This window comes from Coenobita brevimanus, chromosome 44 (assembly GCF_032717465.1).
Source record: "Coenobita brevimanus isolate Jiangsu-jjx chromosome 44, ASM3271746v2, whole genome shotgun sequence".
Classification (NCBI taxonomy): Eukaryota; Metazoa; Arthropoda; class Malacostraca; order Decapoda; family Coenobitidae; genus Coenobita; species Coenobita brevimanus.
In genome coordinates this window covers 32,568,291-32,585,648 of record NC_136997.1, presented here as the reverse complement: position 1 = coordinate 32,585,648, position 17,358 = coordinate 32,568,291, and the positions used below count along the sequence as shown (strand labels likewise).

General features: G+C 38.1%; 1 protein-coding gene across 1 annotated transcript in view; it reads left to right on the top strand.

The window, feature by feature from the left end:
* Nucleotides 1-17,358, top strand: part of LOC145398042 (glutamate receptor ionotropic, delta-1-like) — a 205,712-nt gene that overhangs the window by 93,491 nt on the left and 94,863 nt on the right. Inside the window, exon 3 of the mRNA XM_080271004.1 lies at nt 14,866-15,065. Within this exon, the coding sequence (XP_080127130.1) occupies nt 14,866-15,065 (200 nt within the window). The remainder of the gene's footprint in view (nt 1-14,865; nt 15,066-17,358) is intronic.

The window sequence follows — 17,358 nt, the reverse complement described above, 5'->3', positions numbered from 1 at the left end:
GTACGAGCTTGACTCATTCCTGTAAAGATACAATTAGGTACGAACAATTAGGTAAGAACAAAGAAACACAGTTAACTGGTAGGTTGCCTGGGTATGATAATGGCTCAGAGTCATGCGTCGCAACTATAGTGCCTAAAGCCAAATAGCTAATCCTAACTAAATATTTAAATTGCTTAAATTTATGGCTATATACTTACTTTGACCAACTGAACACCATTATTTGAATGTGTCGAATACCTTTCTATACCACACACTTGCACTCATCAATTGTCGACTGTTAGGCGAAGCATGTGGTTTAATATAGGGGACGTAATTATAAGAACTATGACAGTCTGAAACAGGAACTATTTCAAATACATCAAATGTGAACCCCAATTAACTCCTCCATGGCCGTTGGGATCAAACAACATTTTACTGTAGCCTGGCCACCAACGTCGATACAGTACGACTTGTAGAAAACTGCGAAAATTTTGAGGAAGTATACGAACATATTTGACTCCATATCCACACAGTTGGCTAACCTTAACCTCACCCTTAGCACTGAAATTACCGTTTTTCATGATTTTGACATACATTTTGTAGAATGTTTATCACATTCTGCCAGGATTGATGATACTGGTCTTGAATGTGAGCTGTTTGCAGAATCGTTTAATCTCACATAGCCTAGTTGGCAATGCAACCAACTAGAATACCAGATAACCTTAAACATAACTCCTGTCTCTTGGATCTATTTCTGACAATTAATCTAGATCAATACAGGATAGAAACGTTGTCACCTTTGGTTCCCCCATCTACAATCTTATCAAAGTGTCATTAGTCATTTCCCCCAAACCTCCTTGTTCTGAACCTGTCATGTTGACCCGATGGTCCTTTGATAGGACAGACTGGAACAGATTAAGAAATTATCATGCTGACATTCCATGGTAGTCTTTCTACTCTAGTGACATCAGTTCTACCCAGTCCCAACTGGAATTGTTCATACAAAGTAAAGAGTTCACTAAATGATCAGACTCCCTAAATGGTTTGATAGCAACTGTGACAGAGCAATGGCAGAAAGGCATTAGCATATAACTCTTACTTAAAATAATAATAATAAAAAAATCTCAATCACTCAGTCAGTTTAAAATTACCAGAACTCATGCAAAAGCAGTAATAAATCTCACTAAGTCAAACTTTCTTCACAACCAAGCATCCAAACTATTAAACAGTCGTTATGATAGTAGAATATTCTGGTCAGCTCTCAGTTCTTGCAATAATAACTTTAACAGCTCATCACCCATTCCTCCACTAAAATCTTCAGATGGCAACATTACAAATGACTGGCGTGGTAAAGCAAATATCCTTGCTAGTACATTTGCCAGTAATTCTACATTAGAGGAAACTAGTAGGAACTTCCCAGTACTAGAACCAGACTCCCCCAAAACTGTTCCACTTAAAAAACAGACTAGGTACATAAACTCCATCGTAGACAATTTATCAACTAGACACAGGTGGAATTCCTGCAATTGCTTTGAAAAAGTGCACTCCAGAACATGCTTCTGCTCTAGCTAAATTATTCGGACTATGCGTACCTACTTCTTTATTCCATAATTCATGGAAAAGAAAAAAAAAAAATATCCACCCAATTTCAAAGAAAGGAAGTCCCTCTGACCACTCTGATTACAGACCAATAGCAATCACATCTCTTGGTAAATTTTTTGAAATTGTAATGAATAAGCACATAGTTAAACATCTTGAATCCATAACTTAATTATAGTCCTTCCAAAATATCGAGATCGTTTAGGCGTTGTCCCTCACGGGAACTCCCCTTTGCGCAACGCTGCCGAATCTGTACCAAAACACGCCTCTCTGTCTCATGTCAGCCATTTAGTACTTCTACATGAAATTTATGTACAGTATATATGTATATATAATTCTCTGATAAGGCTATATAGTGTAAGGAAATGCCTATTGTTTTTAATAATTACAATGACTTCTTAAAATACCTCAACACTTGGCAGCGTTGCTTTCCAATGCTGTCACACGTGTAGGTGAGTCAGTGATGGTAGGTCAGGTGTCAATCCACAGGTCACTTCCTCTCTGACTGCCATCAAAGATGGAAGCTCCTACCCCTACTACTCGCCCTCAAATTATAATAATTCATAAAACCGTATAGACTTTGTATAAATAAATCTCCATATAATGTAGATTTTATATGTAGAGAGAGAGAGAGAGAGAGAGAGAGAGAGAGTCAGGAGGCATTTCCTCAAATTATAATAATTCATAAAACTGTATAGACTTTTTATAGAAAAAAAAAATCTCCATAAAATGTAGATTTTATATGCAGAGACAGACAGACAGACAGTCAGACAGACAGTCAAGAGGTTTTTCCTCATATTCTGATAATTCATAAAACCGTAGAGACTTTTTTATAGAAATAAATTGATTTTATATGCAGAGAAAGAGAGACAGAAAGGTAGTGAGCTGGGAGTGAGGGTTGTCCCTCTAATCCGATAATTGGCCCAGTAGAAACTGTGGCAACATTGCACGTAGGTGAATTCTCGTAAGAGACAACGCCTAAACAATCTCGATATTTTGGAAGGACTATAGTGATATACATTATGGTTTGCCACAAAAGATCCACCATTGATAATCTTAATCTCCTGACTCACACCAACCATTAGTCAATTAACCAACATGGAGAAACTAATGCAGTAGCCCTTGATATTTCTAAAGCTTTGGGCAAAGTGTGGCACTGTTCCGTGCGGTCCAAACTCCCTTGCTATGGGCAAACATCTTTTGTTCCTCTGATATGCTCTTATCTCAGCAACAGAAAGATACAAGTAGAAGCAGGTGATGTAGGGGAGCGCAGTGATAGTTCGGCCAGGAGGATGGTTCGGCCACTGGCCTTCCTGAATAATGTAGGGGACCTAGATCATTGAGATTTCACATGAAGTTGCGTGTTCTTGCCGACAAATGGCACATGTGTTTTTGTTTTGGTTGGCCGGGAAACAGCAACATCAGGTTAGATTTTATGATTTTTCATGACCCCTATGTACTTTTTCGGTGATCCAACGTAAGCAGTAGCTCCATTAATACTTCAGGGTTGTTATCCATATATAGTGCAAATATCATTTATTGTCTATAGGCGACGTGAGAGTAGGTAACACTCGAACAGCTTATGAACTCTGGGTTTCGGGGCGCCATGTGTACATCTTTATACATGGGGGATGATTCGGCCACTTGAAGTGAGGGATGGTTCGGCAGGGTTGCCAGGTGGCCGAACCATCTCTCATAATTATATAATGATTTATTTTCTTTATTTAACAATTTTTTTCTATCTATCTATCTATCTATATACCTAGGCTGCTTCCCCCAAGGAGAAAATGGGAGAAATGGAGTTCCCCCGAGCTAAGCCCTGTATTGGACTATATAGCCCCGCTAGGGTTACAGGAGCGAGCTACCACTCCCGGCACGGCAGCCCGGGCGAGGCTCGAACTCGCAATCCCCCGATAAGGGAGGTAGCCGAGACAGGACGACACACTCCCCATTTACTCATCCATTCAAACACATTCATTCGCATCTTAGCCCCAAAGGGGAGAATGGACTGATCCTCACCGCACCACACCGCACAAGGGTCAACTGCGCAATGCAATCAGTAACATCTGCAGCAGGGCTCGACAGCAGAGCTGGTTTACCCCTGCCACATCATAACAGACTCATCCCCTTACCTTTTTTCTATAAAATTACATATTCTCTCTCTCTCTCTCTCTCTCTCTCTCTCTCTACTTTCCCTCAGAAATTGATGAGGCTTCTGTTTCAAGAAACGCTATAATTGGAGTATTACCTGAACCAGTTTCACAAAGCATAAAGCGAAGGCAAAGGTATTACAACTTTGGATTTTTGTTTCACTGGATTTAAAATGCGTTAAGAGTAAACAGCATGTAAGAGAAGTAGCTTTCATTTGACTCGGATATTTTCTTTCACAAAATTATAGTTTTATTTTATCTGAGATAGGCAAGAGTAGAGTCATTTAATTTCATTATAAGGAGATTGTTTGTTCCTTGTTTCATTAAAAGGAGATTGTTTAGGTAAAAATAAATCCAATAAATCATATCAGCATAGATGAAAATTTGATTCTTAATTTTCCCACTGTATTTAATTCTTTCATTGAGCCCCAGAGGCAAGTGGCCAAATCATCCCACATGGTGGCCGAACCATCCAACGCCAGTGGCCGAATCATCCACACCAAGAGGGATGGTTCGGCCATTTTGGAGACCTTAAGAGTTTGTATTACTGCCAAGAAATGACGTAAGTTTAAGAACTGACAATAGCACACAAAAGAGCCAAAAGATGTGGCTTCCTCTTGGAATAAGCAGATTTTAAGAATTTCTTAAACTTTATTTATTATGATTTTTTTTCGAAAAAGTGGCCGAATCATCACCGCCCTCCCCTACATTCCAATTTTCACTCAATAGGAGTGTTCGCAGTAAGGAGTGGGTATTAGATACCGCCAGAATTTTTAGTTTCCGATTTAATTTGTGGGCAATGCATAATTCTTACATACAGGTGTTTTTTCATTAAAGTATAATATACAAATTTTTCTCATTCATTTAAGGTGTGTTCGGTGCCTAATAACGAGATTACAAAATACTTTGTGATGTTGTTCATATGTTTTGTGGTGCTGGTTATATATGTCAAGGGATGATGATTTATCGGCTTTTACACATATGTACGAACGTTTATTTATACTTTTTTTTTTCAAGTACCCCCAGTGGTAACCAGCAAAGGTATTAAAAGAAAAAAATAAGATTTTCATCAGACACTGCGGTTCCTATGGACAGAAGATGGCAGGTGTCAAAGGAACAAACTTGGCAAAGAATCTATTATTTATCTCTCAGCTCATGCTGAAACGTTTCACTGCCTGAGAAGCAAATAATAGTGAATATATGTCTAAAGTATTGTTATTTATAGTTTATATGTGTAAAACTGCTTATATTTCACCAATATCAACCATTATAACCATTGCTGGAATCTGTTATTATAAGGTAAATAACGATCACTACGACTGACTAGCTATATTAATATTCATCTTTATATGAACTAACACCATTTTAAAGTCATGGATATAGCTGTCAAGTTAAATTAACAGATTTATCTGCCATACAAAGCTGGAGAAAACGGTCTCAGCTCCAGACCTGCATGGTGCCTGGCGTAGAGCTTTTGTCAACAGACTTTGTAAACATTCACATTCAATATGACATACTTTATATGTGCCGTGGGTAACTGCAAGTCGGATTCAAGAAAGACGGCAACAAGAAAGAAGGGTGCAAGATATGTCAGAGGCTGGGCCAGGCTCCCATCTGCCAAGACAGAACCAGTAAGAGGAAAACTGTGGGAAAAGAGGTGCAGGAGGGAAATGGGATGGAAAGCCACTCGCAACCACGTTGGACTGCAGGAGCTGGTGAAACACTTTTTTTTTTTTTTTTTTTTGCTGGTGGCCACTGGGAGTATTTGAATTAAAGTATAAATTAAGTAATATCCGTACGTATGTGTAAAGCTGATAAATCTTTAACCCTTGACATACTGTATATAACTAACACCACAAAACATTCAAACATCACAAAGTATTTTATGATCTCATTATTAGGCACCAGACAGACCTTAAATGAATGAGAAAAAATTGTACATAATATTTTTTATGAAAAAACACCCATATGTGAGCATTATGCATTGTCCTCAAAATAAAATAAGAAATTAACCCGCCGCATGCCAGTGCCACTTTAAAACGGTCTGACATAATTCTGCGGCTAGTGCCAGTGCCATTTTAAAATGGTTTAAAATAAAAAACTTCACTGTGACAGCGTTTTTCAAGATTCGCAGGTAAAAACTGGCAGGCATGTAAGGTAACTATTCCTCTACCATCTTCCAGGCTGTCAAGGCCATACACTCAATCGCTCCCCCCCTCACACTCGCTTTGCCTCACTCTGCCTGTGTGCCTCACCCAGTGCTGTACATAGTGAAGGCATTTTGTAAATATTTTCATGTAAGTGTAAGTTGTAAATAATTTCATGTAAGTGTTAGGACTATATAGTGAAGCCAAGTTCTAAATACCTTCTTGTAAGTGCCAGGACAGTACGTAATGATGTCAGGTTTACCTGTCTTCAAGCAAGTGTAAGATAATGCATTCACAGTGAGAAAGACATGCAAATTGTGATAGATGCTGAAGTGATGAGTGATCAGAAAAGTGTACTGAACATTGCTATACCTTCCCAGAATAAATACCTGAGTATACCTTACATAGAAAACGGCTTTCTCTCACGTACGTGGTGAGCGTGAGAGAGTGGCTAGACCTGTACACGAGTAGGCAGGACCCAATTAAACTCATTTCCGAGCCTCAGTGAGCATTTTCATGGTGAAATTTGTTGTTTCCACATCAAAATCTATCATTTTATCAAAAAAAAAAAAAAAGGTCGAAAAATGGCCGGCACTGGGGTGACCCATAGGGCTAAAAATAGCCGGCACTTGGTGGGTTAAAAATTCTGGCGGTAAGCCTATGTAGTATCTGTACCTCGTTTTGGCCTTAGTGCGGCAATTCCTATTAATGCTGGTGTGCCACAAGGATCAGTTCTGGTTCCAAACCTGTTTCTAATTCATGTTAATGATTTTTCATCTTTCACCCATAATCCCATCCATTCATATGCTGATGACTCAACACTTCACAGTTCATTCACACTTACACACACACATTTGCAAAGTTTAATATCTCTAACTCACAATTCAGTACAGCCATCTCCATAAATCAAGACTCATCTATGATCACTGAATGGGGCCAAATAACCTTGTTTCATTTGCTAATAAAACCAAATATACAAAATTTACTAATGGAGAGATATTGCTGGATTCCTATATTATCTTCAATGCTACTAATATTCCTATCTGCAGAATTATTGAAACTCTCAGAATATCACTTAACAATGACCTCAGCTGGACCTCTCATGTAGATCTCTTGCTAAAACCTCCTCAAAGAAACTTGGATTATTGTACAGAGTTCATAGCTTCTTCACTGACGAGCAGTTGGCTATAGGTTATAAGAGTCATGTGTGCTCTTAGCTGGAATATTGCTTACCCTTGTGGACTGGATGTGGGGTGGTTGCACTAAAGCAACTAGACAAATTTTAGAACAAATCTGTTAGCATTAATAATAACCCTGCCATTACAAATTAACTACCTCCCTTACAGGTAAGAAGGAATGTTGCCTCCCTCGCATTATTTCACGGATACTTTTATGGCAAATACTCAGACGAAGTTGCATCTATCGTGCTACCTTTCCATGCCTTCCCCTGTGCTACACAGGTATCTGGCAGTGCTCATAACTGGAATGTCACACTGCCATATTGCAGAACTTCTGCCTATCAAAAATCATTTATTCCCTGAACTGTATCTTTTTTGGAATTTGCTTCCCCACAGTTGTTTCCCCCTAAACTTCAACCTTCAGCTATTCAAGTCCAGCTATTACAGATTTTTCATGAATGGAGGACACCAGTAATCTGGCATATACATTTTTTTTTTATTCATTTGTTTTTCCGTCCTCTGTTCTATTACTAAAACGAAAGCAATGAATTAACATGATATTTTAAGTTTAACGCTCGTTGAAAATGCAAGCCCAAAAATTTGGCAGAATTTTGAAAAAGTACTGCCTGATAGTTCAAAGTCAAATGCATATCAGGGACATTATGGGATGTAAAAACTACAGCGGCACACATAGAGATTTGAAACTTGAATACCCACTGCAAGGCCAACGGGTGGACAGAGTCATGGGCTGCTTGAATCTGCCCAGCTGACAATTGTACATTACGGGAAGAGCGCCAAGTTGCATAATCATCAGCAGGGAGAACATTTAAGTTTCTTCAGGATGGCAGCTGATGACAGAATATTGACGATCATAACACTAAACAAAGTGGGTACACTTCCATGAGGCACCCCATTGTCATGTACAAAAAATCCGATTTAGCATTATGGGGCAGTTTGACAAAACAAGGTCATACCTTTAAAATGTTGACAGTAAAAATAGACAAAATACCTCTTAAACAATAAGTATACATCTTCATCAGTAGGCCTATACCATGTCTCCATGTCATATCGTATGCTTTAGGGATGTCCAAGAACACCCCTATCATGAATTCTTAATTGTCTAGTGCATGGAAAATGCACTAGCCAATAAAGACCTAGGGAACTTCTGAATTTACAGAAGCCATAATGTCAATCATTTAACAAATTCTTTGACTTTTAACCCCCACTGAGGGAATTCTTTACAACCTGATTACCTTCCCTGAGCCTTTGTTGTTGGACTTTCTCTTTTTTTGCAGTATTAAGTTGATTTCTTGTCATCAAATCAAGCGATTCTGAGTTCAAATTCTTCATCATCCTCATCTTTTTGTAATTTAAGCCACTTGGGTGGGTGTGAGAGAGACAATAAGTCGCCAGCACTGCAGGTGGTAGACAGGCGTGAGTCCGCCATTTCTGGGCTACAATCAAGAACTGCGTTACCAAATATGCGGTAATTGGCATCTGCAGAGTGGCAGGGCTTGGCAACTTCTCTAAAGGTATAGAGGGAGATTCAGCGTTCCCATGGAAGCCACCAACGCTTCCTTGTTCTTGATATGGCAGCGAGACCCATCACCTCATATGAAGCGATCAGCACTGCCAGGGGTGGCCTGCATATCGCCTCATTTGAGGTGATGAGTGTGGTGGGGGTTAAATAAAATCTATTGCTAACCATTTGTTCCACTACCTAATACAGAGAAGTCAACACAATAGAATGAAATGAAGTGGGATTCATAAGACGGCCAGCCTCTTTGGTGCCAGTATGATGTGTGCAAAGTGTTATGAGTTTAGGAACGTTTGGGACTCCCATTGCTCATTGTATAATGCTAGCAGTTTAATGAAGTTGTCATGATGAAGATGCTGGATCATACCGTACATGATGGAATCCGGACGAGGACTGGTGTCTTTACTGGATTTGAGGGCAAGAAGTTCATCAGTTGTAAACTCTTCGTTGTATGGGCAGTATACATCTTCTGTGACAAATTCTATTATCTATAGCACAGCTATGTGGTTATGATGATGAAAACTTTGGCTGTAATTGGCTGAACTACCCACATGGGATAAACACCTCGTAAGGATGTGGGGAGTATACTGTGGCACCAGTGGAGCTGACTTCTTACCATTGTTTCAGGGATATAAAAGTTAGCAGACAACATACATAACAGAAGCAATTGGAATGATTAAGACAGTTGTGCAGCGAGACAAAGCATCTAGATGAACACAACACTTGTGAAATTAAAAATAATACTTAAGAAAGAAGAAACACAGACTAGGTATTAAAACTGTGGTAACTGCAAGCAGACTGACTTGGAGCTGTTCTACACACACAAACTAGGCTCATGTCTGAACAGGTCTAAACATGTTCCAACTTGCACGTTCTACTGCTCCGACCACATTTATCCTGCCAATATAATCAGGTCTTTCACCCTCAAGAAATAAATTGTTTAAACTTTATAGAAAATCTTCTGATTTATACTACAAATTAGTATATTATTAATTTTGCATCCCCTAATATGATAAATGACGAATGTATGAACATGGCATCACAAGAAAACTAATTTTGTTAGGGAAAAACTGATTTCATATTTAGATTCAGCATGAAAATTATTTCTACTGCACCCAACAATACCCCCGGGACTAAATTGCTGTTGACCAGTGATATTAGAGATATTTGTATGGTGATACAAGATATGAAAATGGATAACTATTCATTGTTAAATTATACTGCTGCCATTTGTTATTTCGTTTTAGTTTTTCTTCATGCCATTCGTTGTGTTGCACTTGACACACGTATTCCTGGAGCAATGAACCCAAGAGTCAACATTTCATCCACTAAACACCTGACCCCTTTACCTTTTCATTCTCCCATCTCCTACTTTCTGACTCTGCTCTCCTCTCCAACATAAGAACATAAGCAGAGAGGATAACTGCAGTAGGCAGGTTGGCCCATGCTAGGCAGCTCCTAGAAGAGTAACTGAACTGCTAGAATGAGATAAGGACTGCAAAGAAGAAGGCTCTCCTCCACCATCGAAACCCTCCAGCCGAAGCCGGCAGGAAAAAGTCAGATAGAACACCACGAAGTATAGAAAAACTGGCGTGGACATTTTATAAGAAAGTGTGAAAGGAGAATAGAGACTATCATAATGTAACCTGAAAAGGAAAAATTATGCATTAGTATTGGTTATAAGATTTTTTTTTCTATACCCACCCCTTATTTGTCATATGCTTATCTAGCCAATGCTTGAAACTCTCAATGGGAGAGGCAGCAACTACTTTACTAGGACAGCTTGTTCCATTCGTATTCTACTCTATTATCAAACCAATATTTACCAATTTCCTTACCAAAATGGAATTTCTGTAGTTTGAAACCATTACTTCTAGTTCTATCCTGTGTGCTCACTTTAAGTACCTTGCCAATATATCCCTTATTTATACTTGTCATCCACTTAAACACCTTAATTAAGTCTCCCCTTACACTACGCCTCTCTAGTAAGTGCAGACTAAGCATTTTCAGTCTGCCCTCATATGACAGGTTCCGAACATAATGTATCATTTCTGTCATTCTTTGTACATTTTCCAATTAGTTAATATCCATTCTATAGTAAGGACACCAAAATTGTATCGCGTAGTCTAAATATGGCCTTACTAATGCTAGACAAAGTTGCTATATTACTTTGGATGACCTATTGCTCACGCTTTTCGAAATTAATCCTAGGACCTTAATTGGTTTATTTCTCGCATTAATACACTGTTGCCTTTGGTTTGAGGTCGGTACTAATAATAACTCCTAGATCTCTCTTGCATTCCGATTTGGTAATTTCTTTGTTATCTAAACTGTATTTAGTATCTCCAATGGTCTTGCATACGTTAAGTACTTTACATTTTTCAACGTTAATATCCATTTGCCAAGTTTTAGACCATTTGGATAATATATCGAGGTCCTTTTGTAAGTTATGGCAATCATCAGTCGAGTTAATGATACGCCCTATTTTTGAGTCGTCAGCAAATTTGCTAATACTGCTAGTGATTCCTAAGTCTAGATCATATATATATATATATATATATATATATATATATGGGACCGAGTACTGAACTCTGTGGTACACCGCTGGTTACTAATCCCCAATCCGACTTAGTTCCATTTGTTAATAATCTCTGCGCTCGTCCTTTCAGCCAGGATTCTATCCATTTTAAGATATCGCCATCTATACCGCGTGCTCGAACCTTTCTAACTAACCTTTCTTGTGGGACCTTACCAAAGGCTTTACTAAAGTCCAGATAAATAATATCTCAAGCTTTATCGTTATCTACTGCCTCATAGACCTCCGAGAAGAATGACAACAAGTTTGTGAGGCAGGATCGTCCTTGCCTGAATCCGTGCTGATTTTCATTTATAAGATTAAATCTTTCTAAGTGTTCTCTAATCTTATTTGCCAAAATGACTCTTAACATTTTCCCTACTATTGATGATAATTCGACGCAGGCGCTTAATCTCCCTTTTTAAAAATGGGCACTACGTTTGCGGTCTTCCGCGCCTCCGAAACTTCTCCTGAAATTAAAGAGTCATTAAATAACGTTAAAAGTGGCTGACATAATTCTTCTTAGGTTTCATTTATAATATTTGCATATATATCGTCCGGACGTGGCGATTTTTGGGGTTTTAACTTTTTAATTTCTTTCAATACGTCCCCCTTACTAATGGTTATTTTGCTAAGAATATTTTCTGTGTTATCATCGTAAATATCTGCTGCTTGAGAGAACGGTTCTAGATTTTCCTTAGTAAATACTGGTATGAAATAATTATTTAGGATGGAGCATATTTCTTTATCTTCACTGGTAATGTCACCTGATTCTGTTCTGAGAGGTCCTAGTCCATCTTTATTTTTCGTGCGGTACATTTTATAAAAACCCCTGGGGTTTTCTTTCAATTCACTAGCAACCTTAATTTCATAACTTCTGTTTGCTTTCCGTATCTCCCTCTTTACTTCTCTATTTATAATTGCGTACCGGTTAAGTAAGTGTTCCTCTCCACGTTTTATTTTTCTGTATATTCCTTTCCTTTGGCCAATGAGAGATTTTAATCTGTTGTTTAGCCATTTTGGTTCTGAATTATTCGTTCTAAACTGCTTTGAAGGGATATATCTATCCTGACCTCCGTGTATTATATTTACTAACTCGTTATATTTTGCACTGGCAGAACGTATGCTTGGTACTGGGCCTGAGTTAATCCTCGTCACCTGAACTACACTCCCACCTATGACCTGACCTTCCTCAGAGACCTGGTGGAGATTACCATCTGTTTCCTGCCCCTCACCTATGTCCTGGGGTTCCCCACTGACCTGGCTCTCCCAAAAATAGCTATTCTCCTTATGGAATACCGTTCTAAAATAAGCCCTTAATCTATCAAAATCTCCTAGACGAAAATTAGGAACGGTGGAGGTAATTTTAGTGGAACAGACATCCCAAATAAATCTGACCTTAATTTCTTCATGATCGCTATTACCAAGTCGTCCACCAACCTCTATATCACTAATCACATTTTCTTTATTAGCTAAAACCAAATCTAGTATATTATTATCTCTGGTGGGCTCCCTGATATACTGATAAAAGTAATTATCCTGTACTACCTCTAGAAATTCCTCTGACTCTGCATCCTCTGTCAGATTTCGCCAGTCAATCCTTAGCAGATTAAGGTCCCCTACAATTATTACTAAGCTGGACTGTGATGCTTTCCTAATTTCCTCCCAAAGGTATTTACTATCTGCTCTGCTTAATTTAGGAGATCTGTAAATAGCTCCTAAGACTAATTTCTCCCTGTTGTTACTGATTTCAGCCAAGACACTTTCCGTGTCCCTATTTAATTTAATGTCTACTTTCTTTTAACAGTTTAATGAATCCTTTACATAAATAGCTACCCCGCCCCCTTTCGTCCCAGACGGTTTGACACAAAAATATTATAACCCTTTATCTGATATTCTGCTAAAGATTCTCGGGTGTCTGTATTCACCCAAGTTTCACTAATAATGGCAATGTCTTTTTTCTTTGTACAAGTTAAAGCCCTCAGTTCATCCATTTTATTTCGTAAACTCCTCCTGTTTGTGAAGTACACTTTCAGACTATTTTGAGTAGTTATACTTCTACCTTGGGACTTCCTTTTTTTTTTAATTTTAATAATTGCAAAACTTTACTTTACTAATATAATAATTTTTTGTACAGTCACTTATCGCTACTGTATCATCGCTTGTTCTGTACTTTGTCATCACCTGCTCATTTTGAGGTGCCTGAGTAAATGTACCCCTTCCGTGCCTTGTTCGTATTATATTCGGACCATCCAATAGAGTCAAAATTGCCGTGTTCGTATATACTGTACATGGAGTAACTTATAGTACCCTAAATTGCAGAGTCCGTATACTGTAAATATACAGACACGGTTTTTCACACATTTGCCCTTAGCGTGTGACAGAAAATAGAATGACTGACACCGCTCCTCCGCTTCCATGCTTTATGCCAATGTAATATATATATATATATATATATATATATATATATATATATATATATATATATATATATATATATATATATAAAGTTGATGTGAAAATATGTAAAATTAGCATGGAACCACAATTTCCCATTATGACGGTTTCGACTGTGACCGCATTACACACTGCAGTTTGCGTTTCCATATTGCAAATACTCAATGCATCCACCTACTCTACACCAAAATAGACTATCTATTCACATCAGCTGCTGATGGTACCTGAAAGTAGCCATCTGATGCAAACTTGGGTCATGCCACGCTGCCAATGATATTGTATATACTCTCGACGTCCAGTCGAAGTTGGAGAACTTCCAAGTGATGAACTAACAGATATTGATGCTTAAATAATGTATATAAAGAATGTAATATAAGTAAATGTAAGTAAACAGAAGTAAATCATGAAATCAAGTAATGTAAGGAAAATAACTTTAGAAATGTGTGATTTTCCGTAACTAATGTGACTGTGTGCAACATGAATGTTTATAGTGCCTTATGTGAGTGTTTATACCAATATAATAGAAAAAATTTATGTGAAAACACGTAAAATTTGCGCGGAACCCCAACTTCCGATCATAATAGTTTCGACTGTGGCCGCATTACGTAAATGAGGATGCGTTTTCATACTGCATCCATCTACTCGACATCAAATTGGACTATCTATCCACGTCAGCCGCTGGCGGTTTCTGAAAGTAGCCATCTGATGCAAATCTGGGCATGCTGGACCAAAACACCTGTTTTCACGCGGAAAACATCCAAGGTGAACACTTTTACTATCACTAGGCTTGTTTTGACCACTTTTCAGGTCTGTTCATGGAAAAAAAAAAAGTTGAAAATGTCTGGCATTCTAGGTACTGTATATAACTTTGCAATCTAAGCACAAAAACCGACAAAGGCGCCGGCACGAAACGGGTTAAAGCGCTATCTGTGGGTAAAGAACGTACTACGTTGACCTCGAGAATGTACTGTACATCGTTGGAAAACCTGTGGAAACATACAAGTAATAATTCTTACTTTAATAATTTAAATCAGTTCGCCACCATACTTATGAACATGCCCTCTAAGTACCAATTTATGTATCAAACACTGAGATATCTCGTAAATTATTAGAGTTACAACATAATAACGCAATTTTCTTGACAAACAACAAATGTGCTCGATCAGACATGTTTCACACTTTCAAGAATGGACATCTACAACTTCATAGGCTTTGTCTGTCAGCATGGGTGTTGATTTTTCAGGTGGCTGCTGTGTTGCTGGGTCAAGCCATGGATGACAGGAAGGTGCGGATGTGGTGGGTGCGGGTGTGGCTGCTGTCCTGGTGGCTGGTGGTGGACATCCTGGCTGTTGTGTACACAGGCAACCTGGTGGCCGTCCTCACCATCCCTGCCTACCCAAGCCGTATCCAGACATTACAAGATCTGGCCCAATCCCATTTCATGTGAGCATTCTCTCTCTCTCTCTCTCTCTCTCTCTCTCTCTCTCATTAGTTCAGCGAGTTGTAGCTTTCCTTATCCTTCCCCATACGTTAAGTGAGCACGATGAGTTATAGAAACTGCGCAAAACACGTTCTCACTGACATCCATGCTAAAGACCTTTTATCGTTCCAGTCTGCCAGTCATATGTTCCATATATCTATGGATAATGAAATATGTGTATTTCCAGACACACACACACACACACACCACACACACACACGTCTGTTACCGGCGCTCCATACCAGCTCAACACGGCCAGAGGCATTACCTAAATAAGTATCTTTGAATGAGTCAAGCTCTGTACCAGGTTAGACTAAATGATTTTTCATTATTAAAAGGAAAAGAAATAATAAGTTTAAATAAGACTGGTTCAAACAACAAAGAACCACGATGCGTTGAGTCAGCTGGGTTTGTTTATACGACAGCAACACGGGGAAAGCGTGCATACTTTGAAAGTACACACTCTGTTCATTTAGTATTACAAAATGGATCCATACTTCAGTAAAACAAATTTGGAAAAGAAAAGGGATAAAAGTAAAAAGCAAAATGATGATTTCTACCAAGAACTGGTTGAAGTGGAGACTCACAATTGACTGGTTGAACGTGTACACAAACTAGAAATGGCTTTCAAAAATGAAATTGATGAAATAAAGAAGCAAATGCACTTGCAAAAGGAAGAGATAGAAAAACTGGGAAGGGAGGCCAATAAGAAAGACACAACCATCAGTGAACTAACAGTGGAATTGAATACGCTTAGGAAGAAAGTGAGTGAAATGGGAAGTACAGTAGTTAATCACGAGAGTGTTATGGAAGAGTTAAAAAATGACACAGAGACAATTAGACAAGCAAGCAGTCTTATGGACCAGAGCAGTGATATTGAGGAGAAGATAACACAGGTGAATGAAGCTGTGCAAAGCTACAAAAATGATGTAGAAATCACATATGCTGAAATGGTGAAAGTAAAGAAAGACTTAGAAACAAGGGTGGAGGAAAAAAACATTAAAAAGGAAGTGAAAAGAATAATCCAAAACAATCCAAAGTTAGTCAGAGATTCAGTAGAAATAAATAAATCAATAGTAATCACTGGTATAGAAGAGGAAGAAATTAAAAACAAAATCACTAGAGACAAAAAGGAGATGGCAAATGTAATGAGCTTACTGAAAGAGGTAACAGAGGAAATCTGTAGTAAAGACATAGAGGAACACAAAAGGTTAGGGAAATACGAGAAAAGCAAGACAAGACCTCTAAAGGTGACTTTCCAGAGTGTAAACACTGTGGAAGAGATACTAAAAAATGCAAAGAATCTTATGGAAAAAGAGGAGTTCAAAAATGTATGGATAAAAAGATGTCTAACACAAGAGGAACTGGAATTACTGAAAGAGAAAAGGGAGGAAGCAAAAAAAAAAAAAAATTAGGGAAGATCAGAAGAGGACAAGAAGAAATTTTTTTACAAAGTAATAGGATTGCAGGTACGAAAGTGGTACACAAACAGGATGGAAGAAAAAGGAGGAAGTTAGTAGAACCATGTCATGACAAGTATATAAACAAGATGATAAAGTTGATGTTCTCAAATGTGGATGGAATGGTATCTAAATTACTAGAGATGAATGATTATGTCAGAGAAAATGAACCACAAATAATATGCCTAACTGAGACAAAATTAACACCAAGGATATCCAATGACATACTAAACTTAGAGGAATACAATATATGGAGAAGAGACAGAAATTTAAAAAAAAGGAGGAGGAATTATAATATTAACTAAGAAAAATCTAAAAGTCAAGGAAATAAATCTAGATATACCATCACAAGTAGAACTGATTGCAGTAGAGATCGACACATCTGAAGGTAAAGTAATTGTAGCCAATTTGTATATGCCACCCAGATTAAACACATGGGAAAGAGACGAATATGACGAATATGAGGACCTGGCAGAGAGTACAATTCAGAGTATAAGATCCTTGCTACATAAAATGGAAGAGAAATCGGAAAGAATTATACTAACTGGGGATTTCAATACAAATATAAATTGGAATACTCTAGATATAAATAGCCAAGAAAGCTGTTGGGACCAAAAGCTCCTGGATCTCGTACAAGAGTTTTTCTTAACGCAACATGTGAGGGAAACCACTAGAAAAAGAGGACTTGATGTACCTTCAGTGCTAGATCTAATATTTACTAGGCAAGAAAATGACATTGACAGTTTAATATATCACCCTCCACTCGGCAAAAGCGATCATGCAGTACTAAATTATA